Source organism: Gambusia affinis, linkage group LG01 (assembly GCF_019740435.1).
Source record: "Gambusia affinis linkage group LG01, SWU_Gaff_1.0, whole genome shotgun sequence".
In the NCBI taxonomy this organism is placed as follows: domain Eukaryota; kingdom Metazoa; phylum Chordata; class Actinopteri; order Cyprinodontiformes; family Poeciliidae; genus Gambusia; species Gambusia affinis.
In genome coordinates, this window is record NC_057868.1 from 42,787,403 (window position 1) to 42,811,447 (window position 24,045).

General features: G+C 37.2%; 1 protein-coding gene across 2 annotated transcripts in view; it reads left to right on the top strand.

Moving 5' to 3' along the window:
* Positions 1-24,045, top strand: part of LOC122836154 (kazrin-like) — a 157,303-nt gene that overhangs the window by 20,831 nt on the left and 112,427 nt on the right. For both annotated transcript variants that reach the window (XM_044125882.1, XM_044125899.1), the window contains exon 3: positions 608-765. In XM_044125882.1, coding sequence (XP_043981817.1) covers positions 608-765 — 158 coding nt within the window. The remainder of the gene's footprint in view (positions 1-607; positions 766-24,045) is intronic.

Consider the following 24,045-nt stretch of genomic DNA (forward strand, 5'->3'; position numbering starts at 1 on the left):
AGTGGGATGATGGATAATGACACTTCAGGGGTTAGCGTAGCAACTCATGTAAAATTCAAAAGATGTTTGCTAAACCCTCACAAAGATATGGAAATCACCCGTTCCTCCACGCCTTCCTCCATCCTGAATTTCCACCAGAAATATTCGCTGTGACCCTTCGCAGACCAGAGGTCACTCAGTGGTAAATGGGAAGTGTGTTTAGGAAGTGTGTATGAGAGAGAGAGAGAGAGGGGCAGGAAGTACAGTAAGGGTGGTGAGTTTTTAATGAAGGAGAGGAAACCTGGAAGGAGAGGCTTGCCAGGGACACACAGGGGAGAGAACAGGAAAACAAAAACAGGATGGCTCTCAGGCTGAAGTGGAACATTCTGAAACAGAGATCATGTCGCCGGAGAAAGTTGGTGACAGCAGAAAACTAGTTTGTTGCCGCTGTTGTTTCTGTGCTATAGGATGTTCATAATACATTTACAGAAATACAAGCAAGACAAACACAGTTATGTTTTTTCGCAGTATGGCTCTCGTAGTAAAGTATTAGAAACAAAAACTGTAATAAAGAAAAAAAACAAAATGTAAAAGCAGTTTATATGATTTTGTGTCTGTCGCCCTGTAGCTGTGCAGTCGCTGAACAATCTGAATGACCAGATTGCAAGCTTTATGGTGACCAGACCCAAATCCCTGGAACAGGAGGAGAAGGCTTACTCTCCTCCGGAGAAGGAGACGCTGCAGAAGTCCATGAACCTCATGCGGCACCTCCTCGTCGACGCTCAGGTACAAATTTAATCCTTATTTTTTTCTTTCTAGAATTAAAAAAGAAGGCAGGTGGTAAGAGTAATTTGCAGACCTTTTGACTCCAAAATCCAAATCTGTACAAAACATCTCCCTTTTCTTGCATTTTGTCGTCTTGTAACCTCAAACTTAAGTGTAAATGATTATCAGCCATGCTTGTTATGGCTGATACAAAGTAGTGCATTGCTGCAAAGGGGAAAATGATACATAGATCTATATTTATCTTGCAAAGAAAATTCACAACAGTGTGTACTGCATTTAAGTTTATATCAATACATATTGAAATTATTTCAGTTTGGTCAGTAGGAGGAGGTTATAATTTTCAGGTCATGCAATAGATTATCAAGTGGTTTCAGGGCTGTGCTTTGATATGATCTATTCTTTAATTGGTCATATATTTAGAGCTGCTGTCATTCTGGAAAGTTAATAAGTCTCTGACTGGTTTTCATGCAGGTATGCCTTTTACTAATGTCTGATGTTTGAATCTGATCATGATGGGGTTTGTTTAAATGCATATGAGGCACTTCACGCCCTCCATATTGGATTAAATTTAAACCATTTTCCTGTTAAAACTAGTTGGCTGGTGTCGGTTGTAAAGAGCAAAAGTCAACAGGACGTTCAAATGTGTAAAATTATGGCGAAAAAAAAGATTAGTTTCTGTTAAATTGTAAATTTTGTTTTGTATGAGCACATCACATGCTTCATTTTGCATCAGTGCAAACTCTTTCTGAGGGTATGCAATTATGTTTATAAAACATTTATATCAGAGTGTCCAGTTAAATTAAAATGTTGACTGTCATGAAATGAAACAACAAACTTACACTTCCTCCAGTTTGCCAATTTATTATTTTTGGCAGTGACAGGTCTGCTACATGCACCACTCTTTTAGCAACTCCTGCAACTGTCAGTTTTGTCGTGATCTCCCAACCACCACGGACGGCAACTTTTAATTGAAACTCCCGTCACATCCCGTCAGCTCAGAAAAATTAATTTTCAGATGGATTAATTGCCCAGGTGAGAAGCTGAAGGGGAGCAGAAAGTGTTTCTGCAATTTGGTGTGGCTGCTTTCTGCTGATAAGTCAATTAGCAGAATCGCAATTACAGTGTGAAAGAATAAAATGGGGTGATGCTATTGTCTTTTCCTCAGCTTTCTCCTCATGTTTCATGCTTGCTCTGGCTGATTAGTTATATAACCTTTGCTAGGAAGGGTGGGTAAAAAGGAGGACATGAAACTCCAAATTCCTGAGATATTAAATTAGTGGAGGGGAGGATTCATCAAATGTAAGTGGCAATGTGTGATTGAGTTGTTTCCTTTTAATATGCATGAATTTGTTTTCTTTGTTTTGCAGTGTCAATCCTTTTCACAATGATTTTGATAGTAAATCTGCTGCACAACGACGACTTTTGGAAGTCATGTAAACTGTGTTAACCTGCTATTTAAAAAAACAGTGCTGCCTCAAAAACAAACAAACTTCTCTATTTATTGTCGTTGAATGTTACCAAACAGTTTTGGTCTCAAAGTCAATTGAAAATCAACTGCAGGCCTGAAGACAAGACATGCAGAGACTACTGAGTGACTGGTGTTGACCCTGAATGCTCCTTCCTATTTTCACCTTATCAGTGCCACTCTTTCATTCTTCCTCCAAAAGACAGGTAGCCACGGTGGCTGTTAATTTACTCTCTCTCAGGTATTCCGCCTGCAATCTTTCTCCTCTGAACATCATTCTTCTTGTGCAGGTAATGTGTCATCAGCCAGTATCAATTGGCATTCATGCCCTTTTGGTTTCCTCAAATCAAACGGCTCCATGGAATATTAAGTAGCTGATGTCTCGATGAGGAAACAATTAAAAGGCTGTGTAGTTCGTAATGCCCAGCCTCTTCTACGGAGGCTGTGCCAAAAGTGTGAAAAAAAATACACTAATAATAGCAACAAGACTTAGATGAAGCTAAATGATTTATAATGATTCATAATAGGTTAATTGGTCTTTTAAATTGCCTTTAGGTGAGAGAGAGAGAGAGAGAGAGAGAGAGTGTGTGTGTGTGGGCGTGAATGTTTGTGTGTCCTGTGGGTCTCCAGTTTTCCCTGTGATGGACTAGTGACCTGTCTGGTGTTTACCCAGCTCAATGACATCTAAATGTAGCTACCAGCCCCACTGGCACTCTGTATGGATAAATGTGTATAGACGATGGACGGACGATTCATAATGATTATTATGAATTTAGCTCTCCTTAATTATGGCACAGATTCAAATAGTTGGCCATTTACAAGATTTATAGAAATCTTAGCATGAAGTATACAAGTTCATGGCCTTGATAAAACAATTATGTACACAGGTTAGATTTCCCTCCTTTTTTTCTGATGCAGGAACGTCACATTAAACTGTGAATTTGGTGTAATAAAGCCATTTAGGTCTAGATTTTTTATTTTTCTTAATCGTCTTCGTAAGTGTCGTTCCTACCTTCTATGCTCCCCCTGACTGAGGTCCAGAATCAGAAGGTACCCCACTGACCAAACTGCGTGATCAAAACACATTGAAAGTCTTAAATAAAACCTCTCCATCTCGAACCGAAGCCTCCTGACATGCTGCTGGAGTTTATTTACCGCTATTGTCCGTCTGATCATGGTTCACTGCAGAGCTGCTTCACGTGGATCCTCCATCCACACTAAAGGCCCATCTGGTGTGTATCCTGCAGTCAAGCTGGGAGGCGATGGGCTGCTGAGCATTTCCTACCGACCCTCTCTCTAATTCTCTTCCCCATGTTGTACTCAGCTGCGATTGCATTACTTGAGCTGTCAGTCATCACGGGCGGGGGGAACGGGGTTCCTCTGAGGAGGGGAGAAGGGTATGGTTTGGGCATGGGGGAGTGCAAACGCAGGTAGGAGGCCATTTAAAGGTGACTTTGAGAGTGACTAAGAAGAGACGGAGATAAGTAAGATCTGTCTGACCCCCTGCAACCTCCACTTCACTTTAATCACCAGTGGAGCACTGCAGACACGGCTGTCAAGCTCAGAGAAAAAAAACAACAAGAAAAACAGTAAAACAAATAAGATGCGTCTTCGTGTCTGGATGATATTCATTTACCAAAAATGTTAGCCTTGAAAATAATTGCAGTGAATGATCAATACTGGTTGGAAGGAAATTTTCCAAGGAAAAAAATAAACAGTTGCTGTGATGTTTTTCTATATATATTGAACGTACAGAAATTGATTTTCTTAGCTTGACCATTCTTAGAGGATCAATATAAGAATGCTGCGACATGTTAAAGGAAGATTTTTTAGTGACATGGTTACAGTTATGTTCCTCTGTGTAGAGCATTAGTCCAAGACTCCATAAACCAAACAAAATCCCATTGAAAATCTGATTCAGGACTTTTAAAACTGATGTTTACATACTTTCTTTAGATGTGCAGCGCTGGTGGAGACATAACCCGTAAGACATCCACTTCAGTTATGTCCTGGTTTCTGTTCGTCACATGAAATCCCAATAAAATTTGTTGAGGATTTTGGTTGCACTTTGACAAATTGAAAGAGTTAAAGGCATATGAAATTAAGTAAATGTGATAAGAGATGAGACCAAATATGTCCACACCAATTGCTGACTTACTCGTTTGTTAGCCAATAGTTCTGGATTTGTGCCGTGGGTCGTGGTGGAGCACAAAGAGGAGACGGCAGTCTCACTGGGTGGAGGGTAGGGGGCAATGGAGGGGGGAGAAAATGTGTGACGGGTCTTACTGGGTCAGTCTGGCTCTCTCTCTTCCTGTGGCCTCAGATGGCCCATCGGAGCACGTGTCTTTTACCCATGCATAATACATCACCCAGGTTCCATCTGCCCTCTCAGCCTGTCCTCTGACTTTGTAGACCCGTATTAAAAGCCTCTCGTCCAATCCCCGCCAAGCCACAGAAGCAAACACGCACTATCATTGTCGCCTGGTTCAATCCTAAAGTGTGACAAATGAGGGTGAAATTTGGTAATTTGGTTCAAAAGGAGCTTTTCTTCTGTCTTTCATCTACAAGTGAAAGGAGTCAAAGTTTCACTGTCCTAAGCATCCAACAGTTTTGAGATCCTACAATTAGCTCAAACAATATCCAAGTCTAAGTGAATTTTTGGGCTATTAAAATATTTCTAAACAGAGGCTATACTAAGGAAGTTGTTTAAGTCTTTATTGTATATAGCTCTTTAACCCTGCTTCTTGTACTCTTTTCTCAAAGTCATAATTGTCAGATTTCAGAGAATGTTATTCATAGTGACAGTATTTGCATAGACAAGGTCAGACCCTTGTCATTCTTAATGCTGCTGCCGTCCAAGATGCTGCACTCAAGAAATGTCTGCAGACGTCTCATGCACCGACAACATATATCTATAATGAGTTCACAGTGTCAGGTTTTAGCCACTTTTTTTTCTTTCGTTTTAGACGGAGCAGGTACCAGTAAAATTGAATTGTCATGAGATGCATGCTGGTGCTCCTGTAGATGGTCGACTTCTGTGTTGAGTAGATTGAAAATGACAGCTAATCTTGTAAGGCAAAAATTGAAGGCATTTCATTACAGATGCATGTTTCTGAATCTTGCCTGAGGAGAGAAGAGTAATGTTAATAATATGGGAGTTGTAATGGCCGAGTAGGAAAAAACAAAACAAAAATGACTTATTGCTCCTTAGTTATTATACACAATAAATCTTCTAAAAAGACATTTAATTATGTACCAGTCAAATTACATGGACGCATTCTGTCATTTTGCAGTTGGTGCCAATATTTGGTCACAGCATGCTGTCTAAACTGGATTCACTGAACACTGAAAATGAAGGACGACAAACACAAGTCTTTCACACAGATGATGGACGAAGAAAAAAATATGCAAAAAATAAAACAAATAGTAGTACATTTTAGTCAAATACGATGAGAAATAGAGTCAGCTTGCACACAAAACCTACAAAAGGTCTTGAAATGACAGAAGACGTTCATACAACAGGTTTTGGTGGATATATTACGTAATGATCCCCACTAAAATGCACTAACCCAATCTGATTGCAGGGATCGGAAACAGACGTACTGGAGACTGTGTGTGTTCAACATTAAAAAGTAGAAATGCAGCCTATTACATTAGTGGACCTCCTTCATGTCACCAGTCCCCAGACCCAGTATGACCAGACATTCAATAAACTGATCCAGAACAAAAAAAAAAGATGAACAACTCTGTCTTGAGTGTAACACATCTCTCTCTCTCTCTCTACTGGAAAATTATCTTGGGACTTTTGATTCTTTAATTTCAGTCATTAGTATAAAACAAAGCATTAAAATCACACATTTAACAGTAATGTGGAGTGTTAAACCCATATACCATCTGAACTAGTATTTTAAAACAAGCAAATATAGATGCTCGACTGCAAGCGAACACAGCTGTCATATGTGAGCAAGCTGCTTGAGGGTTTTGCTGGGGGCAGGAAGCGCGGAGAGGACATTGCTATTCAACAACAATCCAATGTGATTAAATGGCACTGAGTAATGAAATGAAAGGAACTCTGTACTGTAAAATATATAAGTATTTAACTTTTTCCCCAAAATGCATCAGTAGGAAGATTCATAAGAGCAGAAAGTGATAATCATATCAGTTTTCGTGCCGTAAAACATTTATAATTTTACTGCATGTGGATCTGTATGATGGGAAGAAAGCCACACAAATCTAGTTTATAGGTAACTGAAATAACTAAATGTCAATTAGATTTATCTTTGAACATCTCGCATTAAAAGAAAAAAATAGATTTATACTATTCTGATACTTAAAATGGTATTCCTCTAAAAAGCTTAATCTGTATTTTAAAATGTTTTTTTTTTTCCCAGCATGAAACCCCTCATGAATTCAAAGGAGGAATATGTAAATACGCTAATCAGAACTTCCCTCAATCTAAGTTCTCGCCCTTTCCTGCAAGTTTCTTTTCACTCTACAAAAAAATGCTCTGCTAAGCAAATATTGTAAAGATCAAGGAGCTATAAAATAATGATCAGCACTGCTGACTGGCAGTCATAGCTCTAGGCAGCACTCATTTATTCCTTTCTAGCGAGATTTTCAGTGAGAGTTCTCTCTCATAACGGGCTTGTTTTAATTGCATAGAATTTTTGTTTTTACAGATTTGCATGACAATTTGCATTTTATTATGCTATTATCATTGTCAGGATTTGTGAAATATGTCTGGATGGGAGACATTTAATGCTTAGTTTCATGCGTTTGTCATCATCGTTGTTTTGTGCAGCACTTTAATCAACTCTTAAGTATTTTAAATCCACTTCATGACCAAATTTGTCATAATTAGTTTTGTTAGGAATCACTGCCACAAAGCAGTTTGTCTCTGATATACTTCACAAATGTTCTGATTTAACTAAATTAAATAAGTAGTTGTAGTTTATGCTGTTTCACAACAACGCTTGACAAATTTGTACAAGTGTTTACGTGTAAAAGCAATATTAGAGTAACTTTGTATTTAATTTAAGCAATTTTTGTGGTTTTGAATAATCAGCGGATTTTCCAAATGCAGGAAATGCAAAACGATGCGAGGAGGAAGATTTCTGTTAGGACTGCCTTGAAGCAGACACACAAATTAGGAGAGGCAAGCTGAAAATCTCAACTGTTAATCTGACATGAGCAGAAAGGATGATATCATTCAAATATTTTAGGATAAACTAGCGAGAAACGGGTGGAAAAAATTATAGGTTCATGTCAGGGCTGTGGGTCAGTCTGGTTCATTTTTAATTTTGTCAGCCATTTTAGACCTTCCCATTGCCATCTTGTCCCAACCTGCTTCCATTAGTCACTGCATGTCAGATTAATTTGTTGGCAGTTAAGTGTTTTGATGAGTTATCAAGACAAATGATACAACCTTCAGTTAAAATGCATTTCTGCAACATCACAACAGTATTACAATTTAAGTTTCTAAATTGTAAAGTAACAGAAAAATGAACAGTTTGAGTCTTGTTGCAGGCATCTGTCTGGAATCACTAGTCATTGATTCGGCAGGGCCATTAACATAAGTAGGCAGAGAGCTGAAACATTGAAAGCATTTAACAGCCCGCTCTCCGACCATCTCTCACCGTCCTTCGTCTAAGACCTGCTTGAACTTTCTCATGAGAGGTCAAGACCCGGCTCTGACACTGACGTCAACATGCCGGGAGAATGACAAATCAATATCGCCATTGATCCAAGATTTGTTATTGAAGAGATTTTTAGAGTCTAAAATCATTTGGATGTACTGTCCCTCATGTTCTTCTCAGACATCTGGTGGTAACATTCATTTCTCTCGCTAAAGTTACAGCAGGAATGCTGAGATCAGATTATGTTAAACTGTCATGCAAATACTTGCTCACAAGGCAACATTTTGTCAATTCATTCAGAAGGTGAAGACTTTTAAAACAGTATGCTTGTTTGACTTTTTCTGAAAATGGTTTTAGTAATTTCTAGATATTTCGCATTTGATTATGTTGTTCTGATGGAAATATGAAGCAAAGTTGGACTTATGTCTGTGACTATAGGACCAAGGATTCTCTTTGGCTTTTAGTCATCATGGAAAAAACTAATGCCAGTAAAATACTTAATGTGCAAAAATAGCTGAAATTTTTATCAAACTTTTATAATGTCGTACAAGTAACAAATTACACAAAGGGTAAACGATCAAAGTAAATTGAATTGATGGAAATTATAATTGGTGGTAATGAATATATTTTTGGTGTTCTAACACGTTTTCTTTCTCCGTTATCAAAGATGAGCAGATGACCATTTTTTGATGTCACTGTCAGAAAACGACATTTACAGATGTTATCTTTTAGACTTGATGCTGAAAACTTCACTACCCCCTTCAGGTTTGGACTAGTGAATGGAGCACTCTCCTCCTCAAACGTATCTTGAATCATGATTCATCGAACATAATCACGTGTCCCATTCTGTAGTGATTCTGTGTGTGGGTATGTCAATATTACACTAACATGAATCTTCATTTCATGTGGAAAAAATTTCAGGGACGTAGTGAAGGCCACTTCCTGCTTTTGCACCTAATGTCCCCTCTCATTCTGTTGCCTTCTGGATACTCTGTTTAGAAAAGCTCAAACTTCAATCCCTGCTTTTTAAACATTCAATCTTTCATGTCTTTGAACCACTTATTTGTAATTTGCACTGGAGAGAGAGACATATGGAAATATACTCTTGTCTTTTTTTTTGGTTCAGGAATATTGGACTTTGGATATGGTCCAATATTGGAATATATATTTTTTGGAGTTTTTTTTTACCACAACAAAAGACGTTGTAACTTTAGTTGAGTCTATAACATGTTGCTGCTGGTAGCAAACTGATCTTTCTCCTCACTTAGAAAACTGCTTTTTCCAAAGAGTTTAGGTCCAATGCTCTCCTAATCTAACTTGCTCATCTATTGATTGAGCCTGAGTGGAAACCACCATCGATCGTCCGCCTGTCTGAGAGGTGTTTATTTGTGTTTGTGTGTATACATGTGCACAAGGTGCAAAATGTTACTATGGAAGCAGACCATCAGATACATCTTCTGTCTTTTTGCTCATACCACCCAATCTTTCCTTACTAAAGTCTCCGAGGCATTCACCTTAGTTTCACCATTTGCTCTCAAAGCTCAAATACTGTGTACCTTAAAAACAGGTATGTGTGAAGCAGTCCTATCTGTTATTGTGCGAAGTATCTGCACGTTACACAGCAATCTACTCAGCAGCCAATGAGAAAAGCCTCACATTGTTTGAATTCTGTATTGCTTATTTTTTTCTTTTATTTTCTGAAACCCTGACTGCGGACTATTCAATGGTTTCTTAATATAAGAGCTGCAGCTTGAGGTTTACTAATTGCTGCTCTGGAAATCATCATGTTTAACTATCTGGTTCTAGCTCGACAGTTGGGTCTGGAACTGACTCCAAATCTGAGACTTTCTTAATTAAATTGAGATTTTTTGGAAACCACAAATAATATAATAATGCTGTATCTGCTTTGACTTTTTTAACTTGTCATTCATGCATTCAACTGAAAATAAAGTATTGAAAAATTTAATTTCACCGCACCGTCCTCTGCTGAAACCAAGCTGCAAATAACTGTGTATAGTTGTTCTCGGTATTTGTTCTGTTGTCCATTAGATGGAGATGAAAGCGCTACACAGATGAGTTATTAGTATCGAGCTATGTTGAAATATTCATTCATATTCCCGGAGATCAAAGAATAGTATTCATCTTCATGTCTGAAACCTGCTCCTGTTTTTGACCTCTGGATGTTTAACACATGGTCACATTTCCTCTTGTTTCAGATGTCTCCACTCTCTTTTTAAAAAAATTATTCAGAAGCTTCTTTGTTTGAAATTACGTTCTATGGGAGTGTTATTATTGCATGCAATGCATAACATTATGAACTCCTACAAATGAGAATTGTGCAAATTCAGATTTTTTTCTAAGTGACATGTAATTAAAATGATTAATATCAATAACTAATTGTTGCAGACTCAAATCCTGAGTCTAATGATTTTAAATGCTTTTACATGAATATGTGCATCATTGAATAACTGTAAATTTTACAACAATAGTTACAGGACAACACATTGGTTATTCTGACAGAATAAAACGTAATTCCTTCAGTTTAAAGGCTAATGAAGAGAGACGTTCATATTTCTTTGATCTACAGCAGTAATTACCAGCAGTTACAGAATAAAAGATGGATCCTTTTATGATTAAACACCGGCTCAAATTGGATTATTTTGGTTTCATATCAGGCCCCCTGAGTTAAACTTCAAAGCTGACCTACTCAAGGTGAACCCAGTGCTGTTCAAGTGGATAATGTCCTTTTCCCACTACAAGAGTCCTCACTGCTACTGTATGTGCATTTATAAATCAGATAGTATTGCCTTTTAAGTGATAAACTGTGTGTTTGGGAACTAATCAAAGGGTATTTAAGGGATTTTGGTAACTTTGATTGTATTAAATTGTAGTCAGAGCCCTCAACATATCTTTCTGACTTTGTCTGGCTAATCATTAAACCATTTTGCATTCATTTGGAACATTTAAATAAAGATAGATCGGAGTCTGACCTACTTGGAACAGCTTTTGTTTTATTGAAACAAGTTATCTAATATTTAATAAAGCACTTATTGTGAAAAAACAATGACTCCAGTAAGAAATACAGTATGTTACAAATTCTCTCAGCAAGATTGAGGAATAACTTGTGTTGATCAGTAATATTAGTTCAGTCTTATTCAGGAGTTCACGACTGACTCTTGAGCATGTGCAGAAACTGATGTAGCAGCACCGGTGATGAGGAGGGAGGGCTGAGTGTGTGGGTGGAGATTTGTTGTTTTATGCTGGACGTGCACATCAGTCATCACCCATGTGAATGGGACACAGTAAAAGAATCACAGAATTTCTTAGCTGTGATCCTAACTGATAATATTAGCTATTTAGGCTTATTCTGAAGATATTAGGGCTGCACTCCTGACCCCAATGGGATAAGGATGTAAGAAAATGGATGGATGAAGGTAAGCATGACTAATTTTAAGCTGAATGGCTACTTGGCACCCTGTGTGAATTTAAATAATAAACAGTAATAAACATCCCTTATATTGTCCATAACTGAAAGCAATCAGTTGAAGCAACTTATTCTGTTGAACCTAATAGGACAATTGTAAAAGATACAATTTTCTTTTCTTCTCTACTATGTTTTGTGTTACTCTTCAGGCACTACTTTAAATTGCTTATTGGAGTTCTATAAAACCGGAATTTGTTGGCCAATACCTTTTGTGAAAAAATAAGTTTTTTTTTTTTTTTATTTAGGCATGATCTGTTGTAAACATGAGGTAAAGGCGAGTTTCAACTGGGCTTTGAAGAGGGAGATATTTTTGTGGTTGTGAGACGGTATTATCAGTAATGGCTCCCTTACTCATAGCAGTCGTGGGTCATCTCTTTGAAAGTTAGAAAAGTGAACAAGTCCAAAGCACCTATCTGAACCATTACTCGTAGCTGAAATACTGATACTACACAATTCAAAGATTTTTATTATTTAAGTTATACGTGAACTGGATTTTTCAAATCGTTGAGCAGATGTGCATAACTGTTGCAAAACATTCTGAAAGAGATAGTTTTGATGTTTTGAAGTCAGATAGTGTTGTGAAATTATCATTAATAGTCTTTTCTGTAGGAGTCGTCAGTCACTATGTATTTGTTGAAATGCTTAGAATTGAAGAGCCTTGAAAGATTCCTTTCACGATTAACTTAAGAGTTCAGTTGCTCAAATAAAAAATAAAAAAAATACATGAGTCCTTTTGACTTGAAGTGATCTTGTCAGGACTCTGAGGATTTGTTCACTTTCCTAACTCACACATACACCAAAAGGGTTATGGTTTATAAAGAAGTGGACAATTCTTCATAATGCTTTTCCTATTCACTCAAAGATCTCAGGTCTCTGACATGTGATTCTGCAAAGACGAACATTTAAATTGGATATTTGAATTATACAGAGTGTTTTGTTTAATCAGGATTGTTTCACGTGATTTGTTGGAAGGTGAATTTCAACGGGATTTCAGACCAAGTCAAAGATGCTGCTTCCTGAGAAAAAAACAATAATACAAAACAAACAGAAAAGACAACACTACCAGGTACTTTAGATAAGATGCAATATTCATTTCTCCCTAGTCAAATGTTTCTTGCCTTGCATCATCCTCTGTGTCCTCTCCCTGTAAGCACACTGGATGCATATGTCTTCCTGATAGTACTTCTGTTTTTATTTAAAAGTCTTTAAAGCTGATATTTCTCCGTATTATTATTATTATTATTATTTATTTATTTATTTTTTTTGCTGACTTTCTTTCTTTTGCTGTGTCTGGGCACGCATTTAGCTCCTTCTGATAACTCGGCCTCCTCCAATAGATAATGTAAAATTAGAACAAATGACTTTCTCTTTCTCAGCAGGCAGTTGTGTCCTCTTCCCCCCCAAGGCTTTTACTGTTGGCTAAACAAGCACTGCTTCTTTCTCCAATTAGAAAAAAATAAAAAAATAATAATGTATTTAACTCATGCCAGCATGTTCCTACTGCTAGATGAATTCGTGTTGCTTTATCGATAGGAACCAGCTGCTTCTCCCGAAGGACTGGACATTACTCAGATCTTCTTCTTCCATCTACCGCATTTTGAAGGGCAGAATTTTGGTCTGCACATCTACAAAATTAAAAACTAAACGCGGTTGGCTGCGGTGCGTTTGCCTTTACGTAACATCTCATATACGCTGACATAATCTTCTTTTCATGTTTGTTTTTAGCACAGATTGTAGGGTTCCAGAGAGGGAGGTAATCCTGTAAGCTTGTTGAAGTGTGTAACATTATTAGTATGACATGATGTGACTGGCAAGCCAGGTTGGTTTGTCGCTCCTGGGAAGCACGTTTAGATGAAGGTAGTATTGTGTTGTGTGCAACTATTTGAGTTATGAGACGATTTGTCAGGTTGGAGCTTGCTGCCACGCTGAGAGCTGCTCCAGATGACTAACATCTGTCTGTTCAGCTGAAGCAGCAGGAGGAGGCGGCTCAGGAGCAGTCAGAGTCATATCTTGAAGCCATTTTGCTCCATCACAATAACCAGATCAATCTTTGTGATATTGATCTGGTTATTGTGTGTGCTGGCATATATTTGTGTGTGGGAAAGATGCCTGTTTTAACAGGAGATATGAAACTCGTCTTGTAAAAACGAGGACAGTTCTCATTTTGACAAGATTATGTGCGTTGAAATTTGAACTTTCTTTTGTTGAACAGTCTGGGAATGTTAAATAAATCATGAGTGGACCTGAACAAGGAGGACGTTTCTGTGGACTGTAACTCTAAACTACTAACGAAACATTGGTCTAGTATTTTCACGGAGCAGATCTGAAATATTTGCAGATTTTAGCTATTTGCAGGTGATTAGTATCATCAACTCCTTTATTGTATAAGGAGGACTAATGAGAAAACCTGGTTTTCTCATTAGTCTTAACTCTGTTTTCTTGTCTTAGATCAGTAAGAATGGTGAAAATTACACCCATTTCCTAAAAACCAGAAACATAAGATATTGGAGGGGGCTTTAGAAAAATATTGAACTTCCTGTCTGTATTAAGGTGCCATATACTTATAAACATTGTATACTTAGAATATTTATAAGTATATAAACATTATTTATAAATGTTTATATATTGCAGCAGTAGAATACCTCAGAGTACAAAATCTTTCAGCTTGATAAACGTTGGTGATATGGAGCACCAAAGTTTGTGTCTTGGATTCAAATGCACTATTTTTCATTTTCTGATTTTCACACTGTGAGTATTTGTGTTTGGGAATTTTAATTACAGTAAGTCCAAAATTTCTGGCTCTTATAATTTCTTCAAGACTTTGCAAAAGTAGAAAACACTTGGCAAACAAGTTTTTAAGTTTTAGCTGTACTTTGCATTTATGTGAATTTGTCATTTGTGAGACTGTGGTTTTCATTTAAGGTCATGTTCTTCTCATAAGCATATTCGGTGTGAAAAAACCCAACATAAAATCCTTTAACATCAAATAAAGATGATGATACAGTCCACTGATGCTACGAGTATTAATAATTGTCAGTAATTTATTTTTTAGTGCCAGCCACATATTAAGAAATTAGTCACATGCAAATTAGAAATGTTCCTGCAAAATGATTGACATTTTTTAATTAACTCTGCCAGATTCATTTAGCATGTATAGTGTTTTAATTAGTTGCACTAAATGGAAATGACCACCAAAGCAAGAATAAGCACAATCTTTTTTTTTTTACAGTCTGTTTAGGCTGATTGCAAAAATACAATCTGGGGAATGAGGGAATACACTTTCATGTTTGACTCGTGTCCATTTATATTACATTTGAGGGAAACATCTGATAGCTTTCCTGTTATATTGAACCGCCAAATTAAGAAAAGGTCAGTTTGTCTGAATTCCCTTTCTCCATGACCAAAGTTGTAGCACCGTTTGAAAAAGGTCAGATAAACACAAACTGTGAACATAATGTAAGAACCTTCAATGCTGTGATGCCTTGAATGAAGTGAAGGGTAGTGTGGTCGCTGACACGATGTTTTTTATTGCTAAAACATTTTACAGCTTGAAAAGGGAGTTTATGGCAAACATCAAACTAAGATTTTCATTGGAACAAAAAAGGAAACAGACTTTTTAGATGTAGCTTCCAAACAAGTACACGCATGCACACACACATGCACACAGACAGGAAGTTCAATATTTTTCTAAAGCCCCCTTTGATTTATAAAGAGCCGTAAGTCTCTGTGATTTTTGGAGTCTATCAATATTCCACATATTGGCTTGGTAATATTTGCCCCCTCTATCTTGTAAAAATGATCTACATCTGTTAAACTGTGAGGGTGTATCTTGTCCATAGCTCTCTCTCTCCAAATGACTCCATTGATTTAGCTCTTGTGACTATCAGGAGGAGCTACCATGGCAAGGATATTTCAGAGAAAAAGCTTCACGGAGGTTTGAAGAATGATGTCTGAGAGGCGACCAGACTGCTGAATAATACTGCAGGAAGGAGAGGGTTCAAGCAGTTCACAGGTAATGATATCCAAATTAATTTCAGATCAGATTAATGGAAGGCAGGACATGTACTTGAAATTATGAGCCAAGATCCACACAGATAATGGACATGGCAAAAGGTCCAGAGACCATAATCCAACATGTTAATTCACTAAATCAGACCAGAATCCCTGCTCCCCCCAAAAATAGCTGATTTATTTTTTTATCTATAAAAAAAAAAAGAGATTTTAGTGGTCACCATTTTTGAAACATCCACAGAGAAAGTATAAAATAAGAGGGCTCAGCATGGTCAGAGAGATTTTTTAAAGTATACTGGTAAAAGTCAATATCATGAATTTTTATATATTTTGTCTGAATGCACGCTGAGAAAAATATCAGAATAGTTGGAAGTCTTCAGTAGCAGATCATTCGTCCAAATACTTTTTATGATGAGTGAGTCAACACAGAGACGCGTTGCTGCAATTTGATCATTTGCCTGACTTGTACTGTGCAGCAGACTTTTTTGTGTCTTTGTTTTTAACTATGTCTATAGATATATTGTTTTTCATCACAATCCTTTTCCACTATCCCCTTTTTTAATTTGGATTTTGAGAATCTTTCTTTGGCTGTGAACTCATATTTTGCAAAGGTAGAGGTTTTTCTCACTTCTTGCCTCCTTATCTGTCATTCAGGTAATTACACTTTAGCTATCTCTGATTTCCTCTCCCTACATCGGGATGCTCCCATGAGTGACCTCCTGCCGGGCCGCTTTGACACAGTTGTAAATAACAATGTCGAAGGCCATAAATCATGGTAATTCTTCCAGCAGACTTCTTGTCCAGATTGATCACTTGTGAGCCTTTGAGGTGCACCTGTGATTCTTGTCCCGCGGTTGTAAATTAAGTGGAATTGAGGGAATTGTGCACAAAAGGGACAATGGATGACAAATGTCATCAGTTGAATCGTTATATTATTTAAACCTACTTTGTGGTTATCATGCCAAAAGTGTAATCATTTCACTAACAGACAATTTGAAGATTGATAAGTTATTTTGCCACTTTGGCTTTTTAAGGTGGATGTTCTGATCTGAATTGTGTACAAATATGAACTATGAACTACTTTCCCACAATCAGTGCAGCGTTGTAATCTTTAAGCATTTCATCCCATTAAACGTTTTACTTTTATAGAAACAATTGCAATGAAGCATTCAGAATTACTGGGTCTTTAGCAGTTCTGTGAAGGAGTTTTTTTTTTTTTTGCAGATGTGTTTTAACTTGCATTGGAGCATTAATGACTTGTTTAAGGCCAGAGAAAATGTTCCCATGTGCTATCAGAAAGAAATTTTGTAGTTGTAAAAAATACTATTTTAAATCTAAATCTGCCATAAAAACCAATAATTTGGCCTTAATGTTAAAAATATTTCACCAACCAAATGTCCCAAGTGTGTATGTCATAATATGCCTCATTTCCAGCATTCAGACAGGAAAAGTCAGAAGACTTTTCTTTTCCCTTTTTTTTTTTTTTGGCAAGCAGTGAATATTCACATCACATTTCCCTCCTCCATATTATATAAATTTATGCAAAATGTCTGTGCCCAGACTCGGGTGGTTAGCACACAAATGTGTTCCAGTTTTATTGTTTTGCTAAACACACAGACAGTCAACAAGCACTCAATGCTAATTTATTATTTGAAGTAATGGTTCATTTGCAAAAATCTGCATATGTTGGGGAGAAGTCTGATGTGTGATGGCAGGAGTGATGAGAAGCTGATTCCCTATGGGGCTCTTTGAGGCTTCTCTCACTATTTGTATAATTTATTCCATTTCTCCAGGGTCATAATGACTGTGGGAACCAGTCTAATTCTACTTCAAATGAATCAACTGTCAACTAATTTAACTGAATTCATTCAGGCTAAAACGAAGTTTCCTTTGGTTGAAAAGATCAACTCACTTACTTGGAGAGAAACAGACATTTAGCATTTTTTTTCCCTGAAGATTTTGATGAAATTGTGAATATTTTAAAAGAAAATATTAAAAATTACTTTTGTGCACCCAAAGCCAGCTAGCATGAACTAAAAATGACAGATTTAGCAAAAAGAAACAAATTGAACTACATGGAAACTTCAAAATCAAACAAGACTAAAACAAACAATATGACACAATAAAAAATAAACAAAAAACAAATGTAAGTCTTGAACGCAAGATGCATGTTTTTGTCAATTATCTAACTGCATTCTGTAGTTATGCATTTTATTTGTTATGCTGACAATTTTAAAAGTGGAAACATTAAAGCTTATTGCTGTTGCAAGTGAAATGCTAACTGGTTTCTATTTTTCTGTGTGGAGCTGTTGTCAGTTTGTCTTCTCAGAAAGATGCAAAACAAATATTTTTCTTTTATGCTGCAAGAACTAAATTAGCATATCGTTCTTTTTTTTTTTCTTTGCATGTCAAAAGCAGTAGTGACAGTAGCAATAGTAAACTAATGTAAGCTTTAGTTCAGAGTTTTAATGTCAGCCTGACTCCAAGCTCCTTCAAAGGTTTTCACAATGAAGAAAGAAACAATGCGCCTTTTGTACCTGTCTTATTCTATTAATATATGTTTGTTTTAGTGTAGAAAAGCTTATCATTCAGGCTGTTTGCCTTTGAGGCAAAATGGTTTTGAAGGGATGCATCAACACAACCAGAGCGCCTCCGTAACCTCCGTCACCATATAGCAGGTAAACATAGCGTCTCTCTGTCCTCGTCACACAAGCTGATGGCTATTGCATACTGAATAGAAGAGACAGGAGCTGTCTCTCAACCTGAAATAAAATAAAAAAATAATAAAGTCATTCATTTTCAGTAAGATCAGCCATCCTATTTATACATATTCTTCTAAATGTGAGCCCTAAGTGACATTTATTCTGCTACTGAATAATGCAAGTTGGAATACGAACTCTATCCTGCTAGTATTTTGCCTTTCAAAGGCGTTTTACGTGTTTGGTTTCATTTAGTACCACATTCCTATTCTGTTGCGAGTGAAGCAGCTAATGGCATCTTCCCAGCATTTATTTTTGCAAAATATTTACAAAGACATTGTGAATAAGTATAATTTCGTTTGCTAATTGTTTGTCCTGGATTATAATTTGAGACGTAGGCCTTAGTTTTTGAACCAATCTAAATGTTTCTAAGCATCTTGCAAAATTAATTGCAATAAAACCAGATTTGTTTCAGAACCGCCATGAATAAATTACCTTTGGGGTATTCGGTTTGATTGTTTTTGAAGGTGGTGTTTCTGTTTGAAGGTTTGTCTGCTGAGGCCCAAAATCCACTTTTAAGATTCTTCCTGAAAACACAAGCTTTCAAGTCATTATTTTCAAAAAAAAATGTGCTTTGTGAAATAACACAAACAGATTCAAACTTATCTGTAATCATGTTTTCTATAGCACAGACCTATGAGCCTCCTTGACACACTTCAAAGAATCCAGATTCTTAGTCTGCAAATCAGTTTTGTGTCCAAGATTAGACCTGTGCTTTCGCATGGCAGCAGACTTGCATTTGGTTTTATGGCAAGACCCCAGAAATGTCCTTTTGTCCCTTCCATCAGCATCAGCCTCACACCTACAATGGCCACATGAAGGCAGCAGAATGGGCACAGGAGCTTAGTGTGAATGGAACTAGAGATTACAGAAAATTGGTGAGGACAGGATAAGGATAAAGGTTATTCTGGTTGCACAGTTTCCTACAGCAAACCTCTCCCTCTTGTCAGACAGCATGCGAGAGCGTATCTGTATGTGAAGACTCGTTGGCTTTACTCGGGTATATCCATGTATCTTATTTCTCACCTGAGAATACACGCTGTGCTGCTGGTGCCAAGAACAACAAACGCATCAGTATCCTTTCTCCAGGAGCTTGTTTGTCACCCGAAACATGCTGCTCATCTTAATGAACTGATTGTAATTACAGATACTGGCCTTGAACTTGCTCAGAAAGGCAGAAACAAAAGCACAACAATAATTTACACTGGATTGAGAAAGGATTTACTGGTCCATGTTTCTCTGCAGTTTGCTTAGGGGTATATTAGCACACACAGATGCACACTCAGCTTGGAGAAGTCCAGAATTTGATTCCAGTATTTTGAAGGTCCAGATAATTATGACAACAAACGAAACAAAAAAAGTAAAACATGTCCATTTCCAGAATTAAGTCCTAAATATTCTGTGCTTTATTCTTCCTTCTTTTGTTCCTTGTCTCCTTCTTTCCTGCATTGTCACATTTTTCATCCTTCCTGAATACCTTGTGGTCACTCTTCCTTTGTCCCTACCCCTTTCCCTTTGTACCTTTTCTTTTTAATTCATTTTGTTCTCTTGTTTATTTTCTTCCTTCCTCTCTTCCCTCTTTCCTCCCCACCCTTTCTGTTCTTTATTCCTTATTATCTTCCTTCCTTCCTTCCCTCTTTGTTACTCTTTACTTTTTTCCATCCTTCCTCCCCTTTCTTTATGTCCCTCCATACCAAGTGAGCTCTAAGTGAATATAAAATTCATGCCAAAGATTGTTTACAAATTTCTTACTGAAACTGCACATAGGTAAATGAGTTTGCATCTAAAAATCCATCCATGGACAAAATATATAAGCATCAGCATTATTAATATGAAGCATAATTTAAATTAGAATTCTGGATAAAATGTCACTTTATTGTTTTGGGTCAAGAATCATTAATTAGTCTGCAGTATTTTTCCAAAATCTTCTTTTTTTTATGTGCAAATTTTATTCGATGTCCTGGAGGTAATTTCTCATCCTCATATAAGAACCCAATTAAATGTGGAATGCAGAAAAAAGATCAATAATCCTTTCATTACTACATAGGAATGTGCCTGGGCTCACTGCCCTGCTCAATTAGAAATCAGCAATATATATATATTTTTTTCTTTTTTCTGCCTCAAATACTTTAGCAGCCAAAATGATCAGTTTGCCTGGGGATCATTTTTGGTAGATTAATTGTGTAATAAGAGCCTTACCATCTATCGTTATGTGTGAGGGCATGTTCAGAAAGAGCCATTTTAAACAAAAATGTTTTTCGTCTTTTTCCCATCATCTTTTCCTCTCTGTCACACAAGGAGAAACTTGAAATCCATGGGTCATTGGATGTAGGAAGCAAACCACGAGCAAAAAGTCTTTGAATACGTGAGCTCAGTTGGGAATATAACTTTCTAAAAAAAAATTTCTAGAACAAATTACTTTTCACAGCATTTCCCTCTAATTGTGTGTTTATGTGTGTATTATTTTATTTTATTTATTTTTGGTGTAGTTTGATCTGAATGAGACGATTTGTGTTGTCAAGATTGCCTTGATAGGAATTCAACACAGAGCTCAGCAATAAAAACTCAAATTCCTTTTTGTTTTTTCCTATTAAACTTTTTGCTTTTACTTCTAGGGACCAGAAACACAAAGTGTTCACATTCGCAGGGATCTGCATTATAACATCTTTCCCACCTTGCTGGTTGGCCTTAGCAGATGCTCTCAGTGAGCAGGTGATTTTGGTGCAGACCATGAACTCTGCAATGCAGAGGCAGTCTGAATGACTTAACACAAATTGTTGTGTAGGTATCATTATGCTCTATATAAACGTCCTCCAACTCTGAGACCTGGAATCTGAAATCACTGCATACTGAAGGAGACTTTTAGCTATCTGAAACATAATGGAAAATTATTTTTTTAACTTGAGCTTTTTTCTGTGAGTTATAGTTTTTATACCATTTGAAGAAGATAAGCACCTGAAATTGTATGTTGTTTAAGCTTATTACATGGTGCTTTTTGTGTGCTGTTATAAAATTAGTTCAAATGTACATAAAGCATTTGCTTATTGTAGACGTCTGGCAGTCCAGGAGTCTTTTGACCATCACTATTTAATGGTTTTCTAAATCAGTATGAGGTTTTATTTTTGTAAACGAACATAACTGCTGCATTCAAGACTTATTTCTTGAAGAAATGTGATGTGCACGAAAACACACAGAGTTGTCCTTTCTTAGATCCCAAGTGAACGGTTTTGACCAGAGTCTCGCTGCTTCTCACTGCCAGGTTAATATTTTTGAATGGTTTTGGAAAGAGCAGGTTAGCAGTTCCTCTCTATTTGCTCTTCATTTACACATTTATAGTGGCTGTAATTAATTAAGCCTCTCAAAGTGGCAGCTGTATTTCATCTGAAGTTGTCGTACTGATGTGAGATGATAAAAGTGTGAACGCTTTCTCGTGTTTTATAAATAAAAGTGAGAAAGCCTTTTGTGCCAGGTCAGTGGTTATTTTAAAACCATTTACATTTGAATTTTAAAGTACCGCCCTTTTTTTGGTGCTTCCTTTAAGTGTGTTTGAGTTTAAACTGAAATGTTATCCCAAACCAATTTAAGCTTGAATGTTTTTTGAAAACCTTTGGGCTTAAAAACAAAGAGAAATCTTACCTCTTACATGCATTCGGTTAAAATAGGTTAAATGGCAACAGATGCTCTGTTTATATGTTGCTGTTTGGCCACAGGAGCTGAAATCATTGTATTTCATTTCCAGGCAATAAACACAAAGCCAGTGTAAGGTGTTTTGGTGGTTTATTCCTTAGCAACATAATCCCACTGCTGTAAGTGCACAATTGAGATCAGCCATGCAGAAGAAGTGTTGCACACAGACTTCAGTACAATAACTTTCTTTAGCGACTTTTAGTTAAATCAGGGAACTTTGCTGGAAAAGACATGCCATGTGCCCCCTCGGCTGCACGACAATGAAGAATGGTTGCGCGCCGATTCCACTCCCGACTTTCACTATTCATATGCTAATCTGAAGCCCCCAGCGCACCCCCTAATTACTTATCCTTCATGTCCTGATTCACTTCATTGATCAGCAGACACATTCAAGACCTCAGAAAAAGAACCTTTCTACAAAGGTCCACTTATGTGCTAAACACAAAGAAACAGATTTCAACACACATCCACAGGAATGAGGCGCAGCTCTCCACCTGAGTCAACCAATCAAGTCAAACGACAAGTTTTTAATCATTTTTCACTTTGTGTTGCGATGACAGGAGATGGTGGAAATACAGTATTTGTCATAATTAGTTGAAGGGGCGTTCATATAAAGCATGATTAAGCATACTTTTGACTTAAAGTCCACTTGTCTGGTTTGAAAAGTTTGCAAAGCATTTTTTTCAAAAGGGATCCGAAATCCAACTCTGTACACTTTTATACACAACATTTTGGACAAATCCTTCTAACACAGTAACATTTTTCTATGATGAAAAAAGAAGACAAGGAATGTATTGGTAGATTATACAAACAACTTCAATGTAATTTAGATGGATTTTACATGAGCGTCAAACACGAAAAGTACTTATGCAGTGGAGCAGAAAGGAAAAGGAAGTATGCCTTACATTTTAATTTTTAATAGTTAAAAAAATGATATTCATATGATACCTTTAAAGAAAACCCAATGAAGATAACCACCCTCATAAGGCACCTAATTAATGTGTTTGAAAAACTCATTATGAGGATGAAGTTAAAGCACGTGATAAAACTATAACATTACCCTTGAACGTCTCACTGAGTACTGTTAAATCCATCATTCAAAAATAGACAGAAATGAGCTACAAATCGACTAATAGAGGATTCCACAAATGAGCTGAAAGACTGACAAAAATGCCATAAATCAAAAATGGCTGAGTGGAGGAGCTGCTGAGACCTACAGCTCAGCTGGAAAAAAATCTGTGGCACAAACTCCACAAATCTAACCTTACTGGAGCAATGACAAGAAGAGTCTTGTTGAAAAGCTACATTTGCTATGTTCTATTTACTTGAGTCACTTTTTGACAGTTTTTTAAAATTTTTCTTTGTGGTAGAGAAATACTCCAAAACACCGTGTATATACAGGGAAAGGTCGCTCAGCAAACTATTGACTTTATACAAATGCACACCACACTATTAAGATCTTTATTTTTAAGATAAACTAAAAACATTCTTTCCACTCCACAGTTATGCACCTGTTTGAACGGGCCGATCAATAAAAATTCTTATAAATTGCAATGATGTTGATGGCTGTAACATGACCCAAGGTGAAAAAGTTCAAGGAGAATGAAGAATTTTGTAAGGCATCAGCGATGTAGGTACTTCAAATGGTTCTCTGTTTACAAAAAGTTTAAATCATGACCATGAGCTAGTAACTGGATTATTAGTCCTATAATGTAAGGCATGTTGCCCCCCCCTCCTGTGTGCATGTATGTGTCCGTCGTCCCATGTGACCGGTGTATCACACACAGCACCATGGTCGTCTATAAATAACGTGACGTTCACTTACAGAGTGAGATCAGTGGGGGATGTCGAGGCAGATGGATGAAGTGTTGCGAGCATGTTTGTGTTGTTCCCATCTTCTTTGCTTACTCACTGCTGTTGGTGGCCCATTAACTTTTATATGAGACAATTCAATTGTGTGGAGCGCAGTCTCTGACCTTCAGGCGCACAGTCACATTCACAGAGTGCCTCAGGCTACTGTAATAATTTCCGGGAGCACGCAGCAGTCACCCGCTCCTCCAGCTTAAGCAGCATGGTGGCTAACCTCCACTCACCACATGGCAGGACAGGTTACCCAGCTGCACTGCTGAGTGAGTGTGCATGTTTTGGCAACCTAATGTCAGATTAAAGCTTCATACTGACTTGGGTTGTCGCTTGGTAATTTTCCCCCTGAGGCCTGCAGATGGATCACTTGGAGTA